Raw genomic sequence first — 15,040 nt, forward strand, 5'->3', positions numbered from 1 at the left:
GGGTGTGTTGTCTGTAACATTAGTAGATGAAGAGACCATGGGGTGAGTCCGTTGGGACGCAGAGCAATCACACTCGCACGGATGGAGTCCAAGAGCCGTCCGCTTCTGCTGAACTCGCTGCATCCGCAAATGATGACACGCAAGTGAGAAGTGACGGGCGTAACGTACGTGTAAGAAGTTCAGGTTCTCCACGCACAATTGATACGGGTAATGGGGGCGGTTCAACAGTCGTATCCCCACAGCGTCAGTTGAGTGACCAACGGTTACCGCAAGCATCCTCGAGACATGAATTACTGGAGGGCACTTCTGAGTTTCTGTTGCGTACGGAGGGGAATATTCCATGCTCCTTTGGTAATGTGCCGAAGGATTCTATAGGTTATGAATCGCAGTGCTGTTGGAACTTGTACAATAATACGGGAACAACGCACTATGAACCACCATGGAGGACGTGCTTAGCTGTGGAGAAGAACCGGGAGAACCCCTATTATTTGCCATGGCTTGACTCCATGAAAATACCTCCACTGGATGAATTACTTTCAAAAGTAGACGAGCGGAAAAGCAAAGCAGCAGCCTCTGGTGATGTGGACTCCGGCACGAACGATTCTAATGTAAAAGACGGATCTACGAAGCATGCGGATTAGCCACGGTTACCAGCATAATTGCGGGTGCGTTTGCAAAGAGCAGCATCGTTCTCAAATGTTTCTCTCTCACCTTTTTTAATCCCTCAGTTTCACGGTACAGCGGGAGGCGTGCACAAGCTTTCGCTTAATAGTCGAAAGCTGCGTTGATTAAGCATGTAGGGGACATCCCTTCTCCGTACCGCTTGGATACGTATCTACTCATCTCTCTAATTTATTTGGTGAAAGTGTTCCTCTCATGTGCTCTTTACGTAGTGGTACTTTCTTCGTTTTTAATTTCTCATAATACTGTTGCCGGCGACGTGGTTACCGCTTTCTATTCAAATTTATATAATTACTGATAGCCGTTCAGAAGTTATTAGCGACATTGATCGGGGCGTGAAGCGAGTAAAAGGTCAGTAAGGTGAAGTATGCGTCGTGCACTTGTATTCACAGCTTTTGCTGCTAACTCAGCCGCAGCAGCTTTCGCTGCTTCTTTTGCCAAATCACACACGGCGGTGGTAACAAATCCAATGGTACCCCAACCCGTCTACATGCAGCAACGCTTGGTATCGGACCAACGACTTTCTGAAGCCACTTTACGTGAGTTGGAGGATGAACGCCAACGCGCTGGACTACCAGAGAAACCGGAAATACCTGAGGGGTGGACAATAGACCGTAAGCCTGGTGTGACACATTTCACAATGCGCAAATCCCATGGGGACGAGGAAATTATCCTGCAACTCACAGGAGAAGATAGATCAAATGAAGAGATCACGCGCACTCTCGATGTCTTGGTGGTTAATGGCGGGAAGGCGTTGGTGTTTGGCATGAGTGTGGAGGATGGCGAGTTTGTGATCAACAATGTCTGCTTCCGGCATGACGGAAAACTAGCCTTGGACACGTCGGCAGAAGCACAGTTTCAGAAGAGCCAGCTGTACATGGGCCCCGACTTGGCTGATCTGGAGGACCATCTTGTGGACAGCTTTACAAGCTATTTGAGTGCACGTGGCGTCAATGATACGCTGGCTAATTTCATTGACCAGTTCAGCTTGTGGTCAGAGCAGGCGGACTACGAAGAGTGGCTGAGCAGCATTAACAAATTTGTTTCGTAACGTAAAGAGGAGAGGAGGGGGGGGGGGGGGCGGGAGCACAACACAAAAAATAAAGAGAACTGTGGAAAAAAAAACAAGAAAGGGGTCTATAACTAGACTGCTCCAGTAAACATCTTTGGTTCCATTGTTGCTGGTGTTGCAAAGCTACATTTAATGAATTCCTGACTTTTCTGTTTGACTCTCTTAGTTATTTTTGTTTGTGCGGAAATCATTTTTTTTGTTTTTACTTCTCGGGTCGAAGGGGCAGCAAAAGTACCGGCAGAAAGACGATATCGAAGATGAAAATGAAGGGGAGGGGGAGGGGAGAACACGGCGGCGTGATGCTTGTGGTAGTGGACAGTGGAAGGACAAGGGAGGGGCGATGATGCGAAAAAATTCGGACAAGCATAAATAGTTGCTCATTTTTTTGTAAGGAAGGACCATGAGGAAAGTTTGGTGCCATGGATATGAATCACATTATTTGGATACCTGTCGCACTTGTGTGCCCTTTTCTTCTGTTCAAGATGAGGGAGAAATCCGATAATGGTCAACTTTTGTAGTTATTACTGATTTGGACGCCCATATTGCTTCCCTCCACTTTTTTTCTTTTCATTCGTCTTCTTTCGTTCTTGTACGCTGCCCCCCTTTCGTATTCTTAGCGCGGCGCGTAATGGTACTACTTCCTTTTTTTATTGCCTTTCTTCACCCATTTCTTTCCAAAATGTGGCTGACCTGCATCTTGATTTGAATTCTCTTATTTCACATATTATATCACCTGAACACGCGTATGCTAAAGTGAATAAGCAAAGACACTCCACACATTTGGGGTGTTGGTCCCATTTCCCCGCTCATCAGACGTATTGATTTCAAACGTGTGCATAGACATGGCTACAGAAGCGGAGGAATACGTGGGAGGTGTACCAATTATCGTGTCGCTAAGTAAGACGGACTGCACCATTATGGAGGAACCACCTTCACTTTCATATTTGCTGCCGCGCACAACGGCGTTAATGGCAATACGCGATGATGTACAAAAGTTCTTTTCACCCTTCATAGCTGCGCAAGTGGACACTCCACTACTGGTTTGGTTCACATACAATAATGAACCTGTTCCGTGGCAATACCCTGTTGGTGCTATAAAGGACAGTATCATAGCTCTAAAGTTGTGTGAGGGAAGTGGAGCGGATGTGCCTTTCCTTCCAGATACGGTGGCAGCGCTGCCCTCCCCCGCAGAATTGAACCCACACTCATTTACTGTGCCATTATTGCTGGAGGCGCGTGTTACTTGTGTTTCCTCTGACAAACCTTTAGGAGTTCCATGTCCTGGGCAGGAGGACAATACGGCGTGTCGAAACTCTGAACAAACCGTACGAGACTACTTAAAGCAAATAATGAAAGGAACATTTTCTGCCATGTATGGAAGCATAAAAGGGATAATGGACGCTCGCAACGAGGTCATCAACGATATGTTGAACTTCGCTTTGTGTACGCATATGGGGGAACCGTTGGTGCAGGCGTTAAGAGCGCACAACGAGCGTATGACAGTGCTGCGGCGTACAGTGCGCAACTTCTCAAATGTTGCTGTTATGATCAACATGCCTTTGGCGAATAAATTCATGCATTTTGCTCTTTTTCGTGTTCCTGCATCTACATGCATGGCGTCTCAGGGTGGTGGTTCTACTTTGAAGGGTGGAGATTTCAGGTCGAGTATATCGAGTGTGGAACAATCAAGTGGAATAGTGGAAAGTGTACAAATTGGACAAAGCGTTGATGGTAATGACGGTGGAATGGGGGCGAGCAACGCGACAGTTGTAGCCGATGACTGTAATGTAACATTTGGAGAAATTATTTGGCGCGCTTTGCTAGTGCCGTGGTGTAGAAGAAGCAAACAAGCCGTTCCCGACGGTGCGCCTGCAGATCCTGCAGCGCCGTTCTTTCAAGCCTTATCACGCTTTTATGAAGGTATGAATGATTATGTAGCGTTAGGTGGTGTCGTTTCCTCTTCACAAGCGGGAGTACTGATCGACAAATTTATTTCGTGCAGTAATGCAGAAAATGATGCGGATGGAATATATGTTACGTCTTCCACCGCACCAACTCGGCGTCAACGCCTTGGTTTCGTTGTTCAAGGAACATGCCCTCCTCTTCAAACTCCAGTGAAGTATTTGCTGGAACGGTTTACATCCGCCGATGGGAGGTTGTACGTCACATTTACAGTGTTTTGATGGATCATATGAATTACATTTCCATGGGCGCTGAAACAGCTTCTACTACTGATAAGAAAGTGGGGCAAAGTGAGTGAGCTGCGGTTGTTGTGATTGGAGTTATTGTTTAATTGCCTCAGTGTCTCACACGTTCACGTTTTGCATTTGTGAATACACTGTTGTTCTTCTGACTACCCTCCTGCTTCTTATTTATGTTGCATTTTTTCTTTTTGATAATCAAAATATTGTATCATTTTACAGTTGCAAGGTAATAGTAGTGGCATCTGCTAATGCGCAAGAAGAGCGTGCAAGAGACCGATGAGGTTCCGAACGAGAGATTACCTCACATTTTGTCGTCTTCTGATGATCCAACTGAAGTGAACAAAGCTCTCGTTGTACTTCTACGGAGACTTCGCGCAGGTGCCGGCGAACCCATTTCTCTCTCACCAGCAACTCTTAGTCAACTCCTCCGTATTCTGGTGGGGCGCACAGATGATGCGTGGTTGGAGGTGAGAAAGAAAATTGCTTTTGTGTTTAGCGAGTTACTATCAAAGGACAATGCGGATGTGCTGGCGGATGCACTGCTCTACGGACGGTTGCACACCACAACAAGCAGCGAAGCTCGCGCCAGTCGTATTGACTTTGGAGGCGTGGATGAAAATAGTGCGCCGGACCCGTTCACGTCACTGAAGAAAATGAAGGAAATTTTAGGAAAACTGGCAGAGGCACATGGTACGGTAGAGCGGTGTGTTCCTGCGGCCGATGTTTTCCGAACATTTTTGCGCCTCCCTGCTCTTTTGGAAGTCATTATGTCACCAGAGCCGCTATTCGATGTTCAGGACAACGAGGGATCTGCTCCCGCCCACCGCGCAACGAAGAAACGCTGCTTCAATGATACTTGCATTGGAATACTTTGTCGCAGTGCGCAGGCTTACACAACGGCCCTTTGCACAGAAACTTGGCGCTCACTTTCCACTGCCTTATGCACAAATAAAGCTCTTTCGGCACCTTTGCTCTTGTGTTATTTCAACGAATTTGTGGGCATGTTCCTGGGCTGCTTGGAAGGTGATAACTTCGTGGCAAAGCTTCATGCTCTGGAGCTCATTGATGCCATTCTTGAAGATGCCGCTTTTCTCAAAGCACGCCCAAAGCTTGCAGAGTCTCCGGCGTTGCTTTGTGCGTTACTTCCCCTGACGAACTCACGGTCACAACACATTCGTTTCCTTACTTTTGATGCAATTAAAGTTTTCATCGCAAAGGGAAACAAACCAGCCCCGATCCGTTATATTCTCTACATAAACCGTGAAACACTGGCACGCTATGTAGAGGATTACTCCCCCAATGAAGCAACCATCGGGAAAGTGTTGAGTGCGGAGAAGGAAAAAATTCTGCGGAGTCTTCTTTCATTAGAACCACTGAGCCATGAGGAAGAAGTATTGTTGAATGCGTCGGCGTAGCGTTTGGGTGGAGGTGCTATATATATATATATATATGTGTGTGTGTGTGTGTGTGTGTGTTTATGCATAGTATTTGGTGTTTGAAGAATTGTTGGTGTCTTCATGTGTTAACCTCCGGCAATATTTTCCCTTTTGTTGGTTGTCCCCTTCGTCCCTGTCGCTGCATTTCTGATTTATATCCTCTTTCCCTTCCATCTTTGTGTCTCCTTTTTTTTTTTCAAAAAAAAAAAGAATATTGTTGTGGTGCTTTTCGTACCCCATTGTGAAATATTGTGTGCAGGTTTGAGGGTAAAGTGTGATATTCAAATTTGACCACGGTAAAAGAAATAATAAAAGGTCAGAGTGTAACGCCAAGGGTTGAAAGAGTGCTGAAGTGGAGGTGGCGTTACATTGAAGAGTAACGTGACATTCATCAAGTGCAACGAGAACATTCTGGATATAAACACACTTGATTTTTTAGCAGACGAGAAAAACCGTCGTCGTACTGTTGGTTCTATTGGTGACACTGTGCTATGCCCCGTAGTGGTGATGCCAAGAGCAGCGGCAGTGAGGTTGCTTGCCGCACATTTGACCCATGTCAACTTAATTTATCTTCGGCAACGCCCGTGGGCTCAGGGGCAATTTCTCATGTAGTGCGCACAACCCTGCAGGGCGCGGCGAACACCCCAATAGCGGTGAAGATTCTGTCGAAAATTCAACTACTTCAGCAGAAAAAAGTTCAGTCGGCGATGAATGAGAAACGTGCACTCTTAGACTTGGCACCGCATCCCTTTATCGCTCGCTTGTACGGCACGGCCCAATCCGAGGATGAGCTGTACTTTGTTATGGAACACCTCCCACACGGAGACCTTTTAGAGCATATCAGAACCCGGTATTCACGACATTCGTGCCGCCGACACTCTGAAGATGTTGCCAACACCCCGAGTGATCGTAATGGGCTGCAAACATCGTCTAGTTCCACTCCTTGTTTGGACTTCCACGACATTCAGCTCATTACGGCGCAACTTGTCGTGGGGCTCGCTCACGTATTTGCGAAGGGTTTTGTGTTGCGTGACCTTAAACCTGAGAATATCGTGTTCGACGAAAAATATCGTGCGTGCCTGGTCGACTTTGATACGGTGGATGTGGAGGGCCGCACCGCACTGCCCATATCCAACAAAGGAGTTGCGGTACGCAGCAAACGCTCCAGCGGTGAAGGGAAGGACGGAGCTAAGAAACGACTAACCATTTCATCCATACAGACGATGCGGCGCAATACCGCTAAGTTTTGCGGGACAGCGCAATACGTCTCACCTGAGATGGTAGGGGAGTGCCGCTGGAGTTACAGTAGCGACCTTTGGGCTCTGGGCACCGTTGTTTATGAGATGCTGTATGGGAAACATATGTTTTCGGGAGATAATGCCTTTAAGGTAATGAAGGCTGTGGTAAAGGGCGTTTCACCTGAGAATGTCCCCTTTCCTCGTGTGGATATCGGTCCAGAGTTTGACGCCTTTGAGCGCACGAAGGATTTCATAGTTCGGTTGTGCCACACAGATCCAACTCAGCGTCTTGGTGTGAATCCAATCACTGGAATGTTCGATCTGGATGTGCTAAGACAGCATGACATATTTGGGGATTTCTGTTGGGATGTTTTGGATGAGCACGTTCAGCAATACAGGCCCGTTGACATTTCCGCTAACCCCAATGAATGCGCGGCTCCCGCTTCGTTCCGCGGGCCGCTGCATCCGCAAATGTTGTCGGATCACACAGCTTCCCTGGAGTCTCACTACCACGCTGTGCCAGTTCATAACCCAGAATACGCTGAGTACGTTTATACGGCTACTGCCGATGTTAATCCGTTTGAGCGGTGGGCGTGTGGTGTTGTTGAGAAAGATGCTAATTATAATGTGGAAAATGAGGCTGTAACGAGAGGGTTGGAGAAGGAAAGTGTTCCCAAGCTTAGCGCAGAAAACTCTGAGTGCGACGGCAGTGATGATGATGATGATGATATTTCCGTGATTGATGATGTTGGTGTGCAATACTTCAATAATGTTCATGAAGATTTCATGAAGTAATGGTATTATGTGTGTGTGTGTGTATGTATGGGAGGCATTCGTCACTCTATTTCCTTTGCAGTAATTCAGTTGTTACTTCGAGTTTTGTTCCTTTCTGAAGTGGTAGACACAATTAAGGTCTCTACCTTTTCCCTTCTTTTTTTTTTCTCTCTGGGGGAATTATTCCCTCCTTCGTCTTTTTTTTTTTTAAATATATCCTGACCCATTATTGTCGCGGTCTCCACTGGCCTGAAAAAAGTACCCGAGAGGGCGACCATATGCGAAAGTTTTGTTGGATTAAATGTTGTTGTATTTGTTTTGCAACGTACATTCCCTCTTTTCTGATTTAGCTCCCTTACTCAAAATCGACACCATGCTTGTATGGTTTCGACGGTTGCAGTTGCGAAAAAAAAAAAGAAAACAGTGGATATGGAGCAAAATCTAAGAAGGATTTCCCACTCCTTTTCTATTTTATTGCCTTGCGGTACAAAGCCAGTGTGGTTAATGCACTCGTAAGATATCAGCAGGATGAAACGTTGACCTTTGCAAGGAGAGTGGGGAAGAAATAACTTTGTTTACCCTACGCTCGCAATGGTTCCACTTATCCATTCGTATATTTATCTTTTTATCTATTTACATATGCTTGTATCTATTTATATGTACGCATTCATTTATGAATATATGTGAGTTACCAACTGGCTTGTGGAGTGCCTTTGGTTACTGCGGTTTGATCCAGGAAATTAGTTGCATGTTGGTGGAGTGGAGTGGAGTGAGAAGATAAATATAGGGGGATTGCCTTTAACAGCAGCACTTTATGTAATATGGGTTCTTTGCAGGAAGTTGCTTTCATTCATGAATATACCGCTCATAATTTCCGCACCATGTGATCTATTAACGGCATATTTTGATACTGGTAGTCGCAAAGGTTTTATTCCTTAACATATTAACCAAAAAATTATGAAAAAAAAAGTACACATGACGCGGTAGCGTTCGTCCCTCGCATCATACCACCTGACCTCTGGTGAGGCGCATGCCCAAAAGCGTGTGTACTTCAACTGCTTGTGCCACTTATTATTATTATTATTTTTTTTTTCTTAAAGAGGGGAGGAGGGGTTGAGTGTGAGGCGTTAAGCTGCAGATGGTGATACGACCATATCGTGGAAACCGTGAGGGCAAAGGGTTGCATGATGTTTTATTCTCTTTGGATTTACCGTATGCAAAACAGATGATATGGGTTGTATAACATTACCTAGCTGATCAAAGGAGTTGTGTATATTTGTGCGTTAACGCGTATTATACATTAATTGGAGGTGATAAAATGAATAAGCTTCAAATGTTTTCTATTCGTCTTTTATGTTTTGTTTTGCGTGTGTGTGTGTTTTCTTGCTTTTTTTTTAAGTTGTGGTACTGCAGCAGGGAAGTTGGTGAGGGTTGAGGTTGTATCATCGTCAGCGTTGCAAGTGATTGCGAACTGGCAGGAAGCGCCTCTTTTGAATTGAAAGCAACAAAGGTGATTTTTTTTTTAAAAAAAGAAATATATAAACATGCATATACAAGGTGTGTACAGTACAATAGGAGAGTGAACATGTTTTACGGTTGTAGGGGAATGCTCTGATGAGTTGCGCTTAGTGATATCCCGTGCGTAAATAGAAAAAAAAAGATTAACGAGTACAAACACTTTTCTCTTTTACCTTGACATGCCAGGCTTGCTCGCACATTGTTTGAGTTTGCACTAACACCAAGATCAGTGTTATTTCTTTTTGCGTTTCTTCCCTTATTTAATTTTTTTTATTGCTTCGTGTACTTTCTATTTTCCTTTTTCATAGAGTCTGTTAACCAAATTAAAAGGGGAGGTGAAGAAATAGGGGACGCTGCTTACAAGGATAGTATTTTAGAAATACATTCAGGTTGGTAAGCAGACACGACAAAGCGTTTTTCTCTCCCTGTTTTCTGCAACCATGATGGAGGTAAGCAGTTTGGAGCAACTGTTGTCTCTTATTCAGAGGGAAGCCATTCTCGTAGTTAAGTTCTATGCTGATTGGTGCGGGCCATGCAAGCAGATAGAGGGGCAGTATAACGTGTTGAGTCAAGTGTTCACAGCGGTAACATTTTGCACGTGCAATATTGACCGCAATCGAGCCTGCGCGGAGCGTTTTCAGGTGCAAAGTATACCAACATTCATAATTTGGTACCGTGGGCGTGTGGAAACGACGATCCGTGGAGGAGATTTACCCCAAGTGGAAAGAGTAATTGTCGATTTGACCAGACAACAGCAGCATGGTGAAGTGGCGATTGCTTCGGCGTCACGGGAGCAATCTGCATCACGCCCAATCCACGAGATTTTGCTGGCGAAGATGAATCAACTGGCGCAGACCATCAAGACCACCCCCGCAAACAAGGGTGCTGAACAAGGTGCTTGCGAAGCAGTTTATGCTCTTCTCGAAGCCGGCTGTGAGCAACAACCGTTCGGTGCTTTGTTGCTTCCCTACTTTGCTTGTGAGGGATTCAGTGCGGTTGCTGTGGATGCCCTGTTTGCTTACATTTCTTCCAAGGGTGAGCCATATTCCAAAGGCATTCAAATAATTGTCAATAGAATGATGACCCAATTGATTGAATTTTTCCTGGCTTCGACCTTGGACCAGACTCGCGAACTATGTATGATGCAGCGGGCAGTGTATTCTATGGTGACATGCCGGTCGGTTCTGCCTATATTTGTTCATTCACACCTCTTTTACAGCGATTCTTTTACTGATGGCTTACAACTTGAGTATGGGACTATCTTAGGTGCCATGCTCGGTGTGGGTGTGTTTAGTCGCGCATCCCGCCCGCTTCCACCACTCTTGCGCATGGTTGAGTGGAGGGGGTATATGGACATGTTTCCTACAGAGTCGGAAGACCACTCTCAAAAAATATCGGACCTGCAGAGCAGCATGGAAACTGCATGTGATGCGAACAAACGTATAGTCCTGGTGCTGCTCCAAAATAAACTGTCCCGTTTTCACACATTGCGGTTCATGGGGTCGGCCCTACGTCTCAACGCCGGGTACACCAGGACCATGCACCATGATTTGCCTCTTTCCTCACGGTTCTTTATGTGCCAACTGAATGATGTGTTAATGGAGGCTGCGCTTCCTGTGTTCACGAAGGGATGTGATGCGTCATCTATTCCACCTGCTTATCTTTTGGAAGATCCGGGTGAGGAAACGGTCGTGGACTTTGGGGAAAGTGTAGAGCGCATCACCCATTATGATGAAAACCGACCGCTTCCTTCCTTTCCATCACTTCAAGAACCCTTCAAACCTACTGTGCATCTCTTTTTCCTTGCGGCTCGCTCAATGATGCTTAGCGTGTCAGTTCTCATCGAGTTGCATGAACGAGTTGAACATGAATCATCACGACCGAACACCTCAACTCAACAACGTGCCTTGTGTATTGTGGAAAAGTCGCTCGTTGAAGGGCTGATTGGCTCCCACAGTCTTGGTCAGAAACGTGTGCGTTTGTTGAACGGAATTGCTGGGTGGCTTGTAAAAGTTATGGGCACGCTGGAGGATGGAACTCTTTTACCTGAGCCACCTGAGACCTGGAAGTACTTACCACAGCAGTTAGTGGAAGTAGTCATTCGTGGCATGCAGCTTGCTCCACTAGACTATCCCGACGTGGAAAATGTTATCTCACTTATGCTTGTTTTGATGGGGAACACAGTATACTTTCCTAAACCCCATACACATGCGCTTTTTCCAGACTTTCTTCTGCGGCTTTTGCGAAATGAGGATACGCAGCAAGCCTTAATGGCACACCGATGGTTTTCCCAGAATATCGTACGCAGTTGTGTTTTATGCTATATTGCGGTGGAGAAGTCCACCTACGAGAAAGTATCGGTGCGTTACACACTTTCACGGTGTACGAAATCATTTCTTTTGCACGAATCCTTGTGTCAACCTGTACGTGCAGAGTTTGAAGCAGGCGGGACGCTTTTGGAACGCTTTTCGCACATGGTCACTGCTGAGGTTAACGACGCAGTGGATCAACTGATTGACACATTAACGCAAATGAACCGTCTCGTGCGTGAGGGTGCCGATCTCAGCGAAAATCCCAATCCTCATCGCGGTGATGGTGGAGGGAACGATGGCACTGCAGGTCGTGCCGCGACTGTTAATCGTGGAACTCATAGGAATACGGAAAATGAGGAAGAAAGTGAAGATGAAACTGAGGGCTCACCTCAGTCTTACCATCAGCTTGGTCTGGGGTTAAAGCAGCGGATTCTTCTCTTTGAAGGTAGTGTGGACCTGTTCATTCAGTTGGCATCGAGCTTCCCCAAAGGCGTTGCCCAGAACATGGTGGCGCAGCAAATTAGCCAGATGTTGGCGCGAAGTCTTACTAGTTTTGTTGGAGCGGACAGTAAAAAACTGAAGATCGAGCATCCGGAGCGCTACGGTTTCCGACCTCGTGAAATACTTGGACGTATTGTTGAGTGTTTGGTACAGTTCGTTCGCTTAGAGAACTTCCTGCGATGTCTGTGTAACTGTGGTGTGCCGCAAAAGGATATCCTCCAGGCGATGAAGGTAATTTCAGAACGCGGACTAGTTGGTGAGCATCTTGTGTGGAAATTGAATGAGATCGCTTCTTCCCTCCAAGCCATGTCGGCACGGGTACGTGAAGAGGAAGCCCTATGGGATGAAGCGCCGGAGTTTGCTCTCGACGCCTTACTTTCCACGCCGTTGCTTCGTCCCATAGCTCTGCCTTCTGATGTAAAGGATTTGGACGATCTTGTGTATACAAATGAGGACACTCTTCATCACCTTTTGTTGTCGGAAAGCAAACACCCGTTTACTAAAGAGTATCTGGATGAAGAGATGGTGAAGGAGTTCAACGCACGTGAGGACGTTATGCAGGCGAGGGAGCGACTTCAAAACCGCATAGCCGAATGGTTGAGGAACGCGAAGGCGCACCGTGAATGATGCAGAAGAATGATAGAGAGTGCGTGTGCGTGTATGTGTGGTATTGTGCTGTTGGCTAGAAACGGCACCTTCTCTATGAGCTCCCCATTTTTTTTGTTTTGCTGTGGGTAGTTATGACTTTCTGCATTCTTTTCGGTTGTGTGTTTCATCCGAGGTTTCTTTTCGTTTTCATTAGGGGTAAAGTGGGGGACGGTTGGCACACTCCTTCATTTCCAGCTGTTTTTTTTAAATTTTGGGGGGCTGATCGTTGAGAATTGTGGTTTGCGGTGTTACTTCCCTGCACACTTCGCGGTGCCGGACGTGTAGAGAAATTAACTGCCATCATGTGAAGCCATTGGAGTGGTCGTGACCTAATGACCAGTGGTTATTGTTGGTGGGGTGGGTGCCCAGCGGTCATGCCTGTTCGATGTAGTGCTTAACATTCTTTGTTGTTTTATTTCATCCATTCTTAAGAGTTTGTGTTCACTTTTGTGGCGTCGAGTGTTTATCTTTTAATTCCATTCGGTGCCTTTTTCCCCTGTTCCCGTTTGCGTTTTCAAACGGTTGTGCGGCAATCCGACAGAGGGTGAAAGCTGAAGGTTGGTGAGGGGACTATTTCTATGTGAGGGAATAGAAGTGGTATTGTGGAAGACTTGTTGCATGTCTTCACGTATATAACGCAATTTTCCCTGCTTTGCTGCAAGTGGATCGGCATGTTTTCAATCCACAAAAAAAAAAATTTAAGCTTAAACCACTGGCCGACGCTTGTTGCTGATAAAGGAAACCGAAATGGTTCAGTGCGCCTTCAGCGAACTGGTGGCTGTGGCTTCCGCTTGGTGGGTTGTGCACCGCACTGTGTGTTTACTTCCATGTTGTCCGTCTCGTTGGGCCTGTTCCAACAACTGAATCAGCGGGAGTATGTATGCATATATTTACCGAATTACGGATTGCGCTTATCTTTTGTTCATTCCCTGCTAATTTTCGCTACGTGATACGCCATTTATTGTGCGTTGTTTACAAAGCTGATTTAGCGGCGGATAATATTCCGTCCCTCTCCTCTTGAATGTTTCGTCTAGACGGCTGCCTGATGGGACGGTGGAGCCACCGAGACTTTTTGCGCGGTCGTACAAAACTCGGTGGTTCCGTTCACACCCGACACACACATGGCTCCCGCGGTCGCTACAAGCGGTTGAGCAGCATGTATGGTCTTAGGGATGGCCGGCGCCATGCGTGGAATCATATGCACGGTGGGCTTGGTTTGAAGGCAGGAGGCGGGTTATTTGGCCTCCGTATCCCGCGGCAACATGCGCTTTCTACTCTGTCGAAGGAGGAGTACGATATCGCGCTGCACGGGCATCCCAACATTACAAACCCATATAGGTTGTACATGGATGAACATCCTGATTTAGAGAGTGTAATGCGTAATGCCTGCTTGAAGGTGCAACTGGTATTGCTAATGCCCCGTGTACGGCGCACAGCTTTGCAAACCAATTCTCTGCCACCTTCATGGGAAGACCTGCTGCGGCATGTGGGAGAGGCATTGCAGGGTGAAATGAAGTTCTTAGGTCAAAGTAGAGGCGTCACAACCCACTTTGCTACGATGTCCGCGTCGTCTACCTGCTCATGTTCTGCAAGTGATGCGCTTCGCGCTGCCGCTGTTTCCCTGTTTGAGGATCATGTTAGAGGGACCAAGTTGAAGGTGCAAGGGAGTAATTTGCTGCGTAGGGGCGCTAAGGGGAAGTGCAGCAGATTCTTTGGTTCTGCGTTATCCAACCCTTGTATCCCCCTTTCCTTGTCAGCCCCAGCGTTAAAGGCGACGGCATTACCCTCTTCCACACCACCGCAACTTCGGTCCGGTATCGGCGCGGCCAAAACCGAAGTGGCGCCCTCAGTGTTTAAACTATCGGAATACCATATGGACTCTACAACACCTACCAAGAACTCCGACACCGCTGCCACTACTATCACCACTAAGAGCGCGTATCACCTCACTCAGCGTGGTGTCCAACAACTCCTTTTGGACTTGCGGCATGATAATCCGGGTGCTCTCTGCATGTGCCTTCGCTTAGGTGAGATTATACACAATGGCGAGGACCTTCAGGAGTGTGTTGGACAACAAAACGGTGGGGGACCCAAACGTAAACTGTTGCGAGAGGACCTTGATCCTGATGAAGTTGGTGTTTGGAAGCACCCTGCGACCTCAGTGGATGCGTTAATGCGCTGGCAGTACCTCAATTGGGACCCACGGGGACACTGTGCGGATGTGTTGCCCCACGATAAGCGTGTCCAGACAGTTTGCATGTTTGTTGACGCTTCACGGGCGCGCTGCTACGGCGAGTTACCATCGACTGATACAAGTGATGGTGCACAGCGAAGGGTGTCGCGTTCACTGATGACTGAACAATTCTCCGAAAAGTTGTTAGAGATGGATTACAAGTGTGTGGAGAGCAATGATCTTGTTGGGGCATTGGCAGGTTTGAAGCGCTGGTCGGTGGATTATCAGTGGCGAGCTGTTGACTCTCGGATGCGAGCAGCGTGCTAGCACGAGTGGCGTTTTCTGCTCTGTTGTGAGCTGTATTTTTTTCGATGATGGAGAGGGGTGCAGTTCAGCAGTGGTTGTGCCATTTGGTACTCTTCACTTTCATAGGCGTGGGTGAGTCACAAAGTAGTTTGATGAGATGGATAACTGGGTGCCCCT

At 46.8% G+C, this 15,040-nt stretch overlaps 7 protein-coding genes across 7 annotated transcripts; all 7 read left to right on the top strand.

Moving 5' to 3' along the window:
* Nucleotides 1-26: 26 nt before the first annotated feature.
* TbgDal_VI2170 (hypothetical protein, conserved) lies at nt 27-641 on the top strand (the record flags this gene model as incomplete). The annotated part of the gene is made up of 1 exon (XM_011775722.1): nt 27-641. The coding sequence occupies one exon, from the start codon at nt 27-29 to the stop codon at nt 639-641; it is 615 nt and encodes a 204-aa protein (XP_011774024.1).
* A 407-nt stretch (nt 642-1,048) lies between these two features.
* On the top strand, nt 1,049-1,732 carry TbgDal_VI2180 (p22 protein precursor; the record flags this gene model as incomplete). Its single annotated transcript, XM_011775723.1, has 1 exon — nt 1,049-1,732. The coding sequence occupies one exon, from the start codon at nt 1,049-1,051 to the stop codon at nt 1,730-1,732; it is 684 nt and encodes a 227-aa protein (XP_011774025.1).
* Nucleotides 1,733-2,595: 863 nt separating this feature from the next.
* Nucleotides 2,596-3,936, top strand: TbgDal_VI2190 (cysteine peptidase, putative; the record flags this gene model as incomplete). Its single annotated transcript, XM_011775724.1, has 1 exon — nt 2,596-3,936. The coding sequence occupies one exon, from the start codon at nt 2,596-2,598 to the stop codon at nt 3,934-3,936; it is 1,341 nt and encodes a 446-aa protein (XP_011774026.1).
* Nucleotides 3,937-4,205: 269 nt separating this feature from the next.
* TbgDal_VI2200 (hypothetical protein, conserved) lies at nt 4,206-5,372 on the top strand (the record flags this gene model as incomplete). Its single annotated transcript, XM_011775725.1, has 1 exon — nt 4,206-5,372. One exon carries the CDS (start codon nt 4,206-4,208, stop codon nt 5,370-5,372), a length of 1,167 nt encoding a protein of 388 aa, XP_011774027.1.
* Nucleotides 5,373-5,884: 512 nt separating this feature from the next.
* Nucleotides 5,885-7,426, top strand: TbgDal_VI2210 (protein kinase B kinase, putative; the record flags this gene model as incomplete). The annotated part of the gene is made up of 1 exon (XM_011775726.1): nt 5,885-7,426. One exon carries the CDS (start codon nt 5,885-5,887, stop codon nt 7,424-7,426), a length of 1,542 nt encoding a protein of 513 aa, XP_011774028.1.
* A 1,937-nt stretch (nt 7,427-9,363) lies between these two features.
* TbgDal_VI2220 (ubiquitin fusion degradation protein 2, putative) lies at nt 9,364-12,363 on the top strand (the record flags this gene model as incomplete). The annotated part of the gene is made up of 1 exon (XM_011775727.1): nt 9,364-12,363. The coding sequence occupies one exon, from the start codon at nt 9,364-9,366 to the stop codon at nt 12,361-12,363; it is 3,000 nt and encodes a 999-aa protein (XP_011774029.1).
* A 1,042-nt stretch (nt 12,364-13,405) lies between these two features.
* TbgDal_VI2230 (hypothetical protein, conserved) lies at nt 13,406-14,884 on the top strand (the record flags this gene model as incomplete). Its single annotated transcript, XM_011775728.1, has 1 exon — nt 13,406-14,884. The coding sequence occupies one exon, from the start codon at nt 13,406-13,408 to the stop codon at nt 14,882-14,884; it is 1,479 nt and encodes a 492-aa protein (XP_011774030.1).
* Between the last annotated feature and the right edge of the window lie 156 nt (nt 14,885-15,040).

Source organism: Trypanosoma brucei, chromosome 6 (assembly GCF_000210295.1).
Source record: "Trypanosoma brucei gambiense DAL972 chromosome 6, complete sequence".
NCBI classification, from domain to species: Eukaryota; Euglenozoa; class Kinetoplastea; order Trypanosomatida; family Trypanosomatidae; genus Trypanosoma; species Trypanosoma brucei.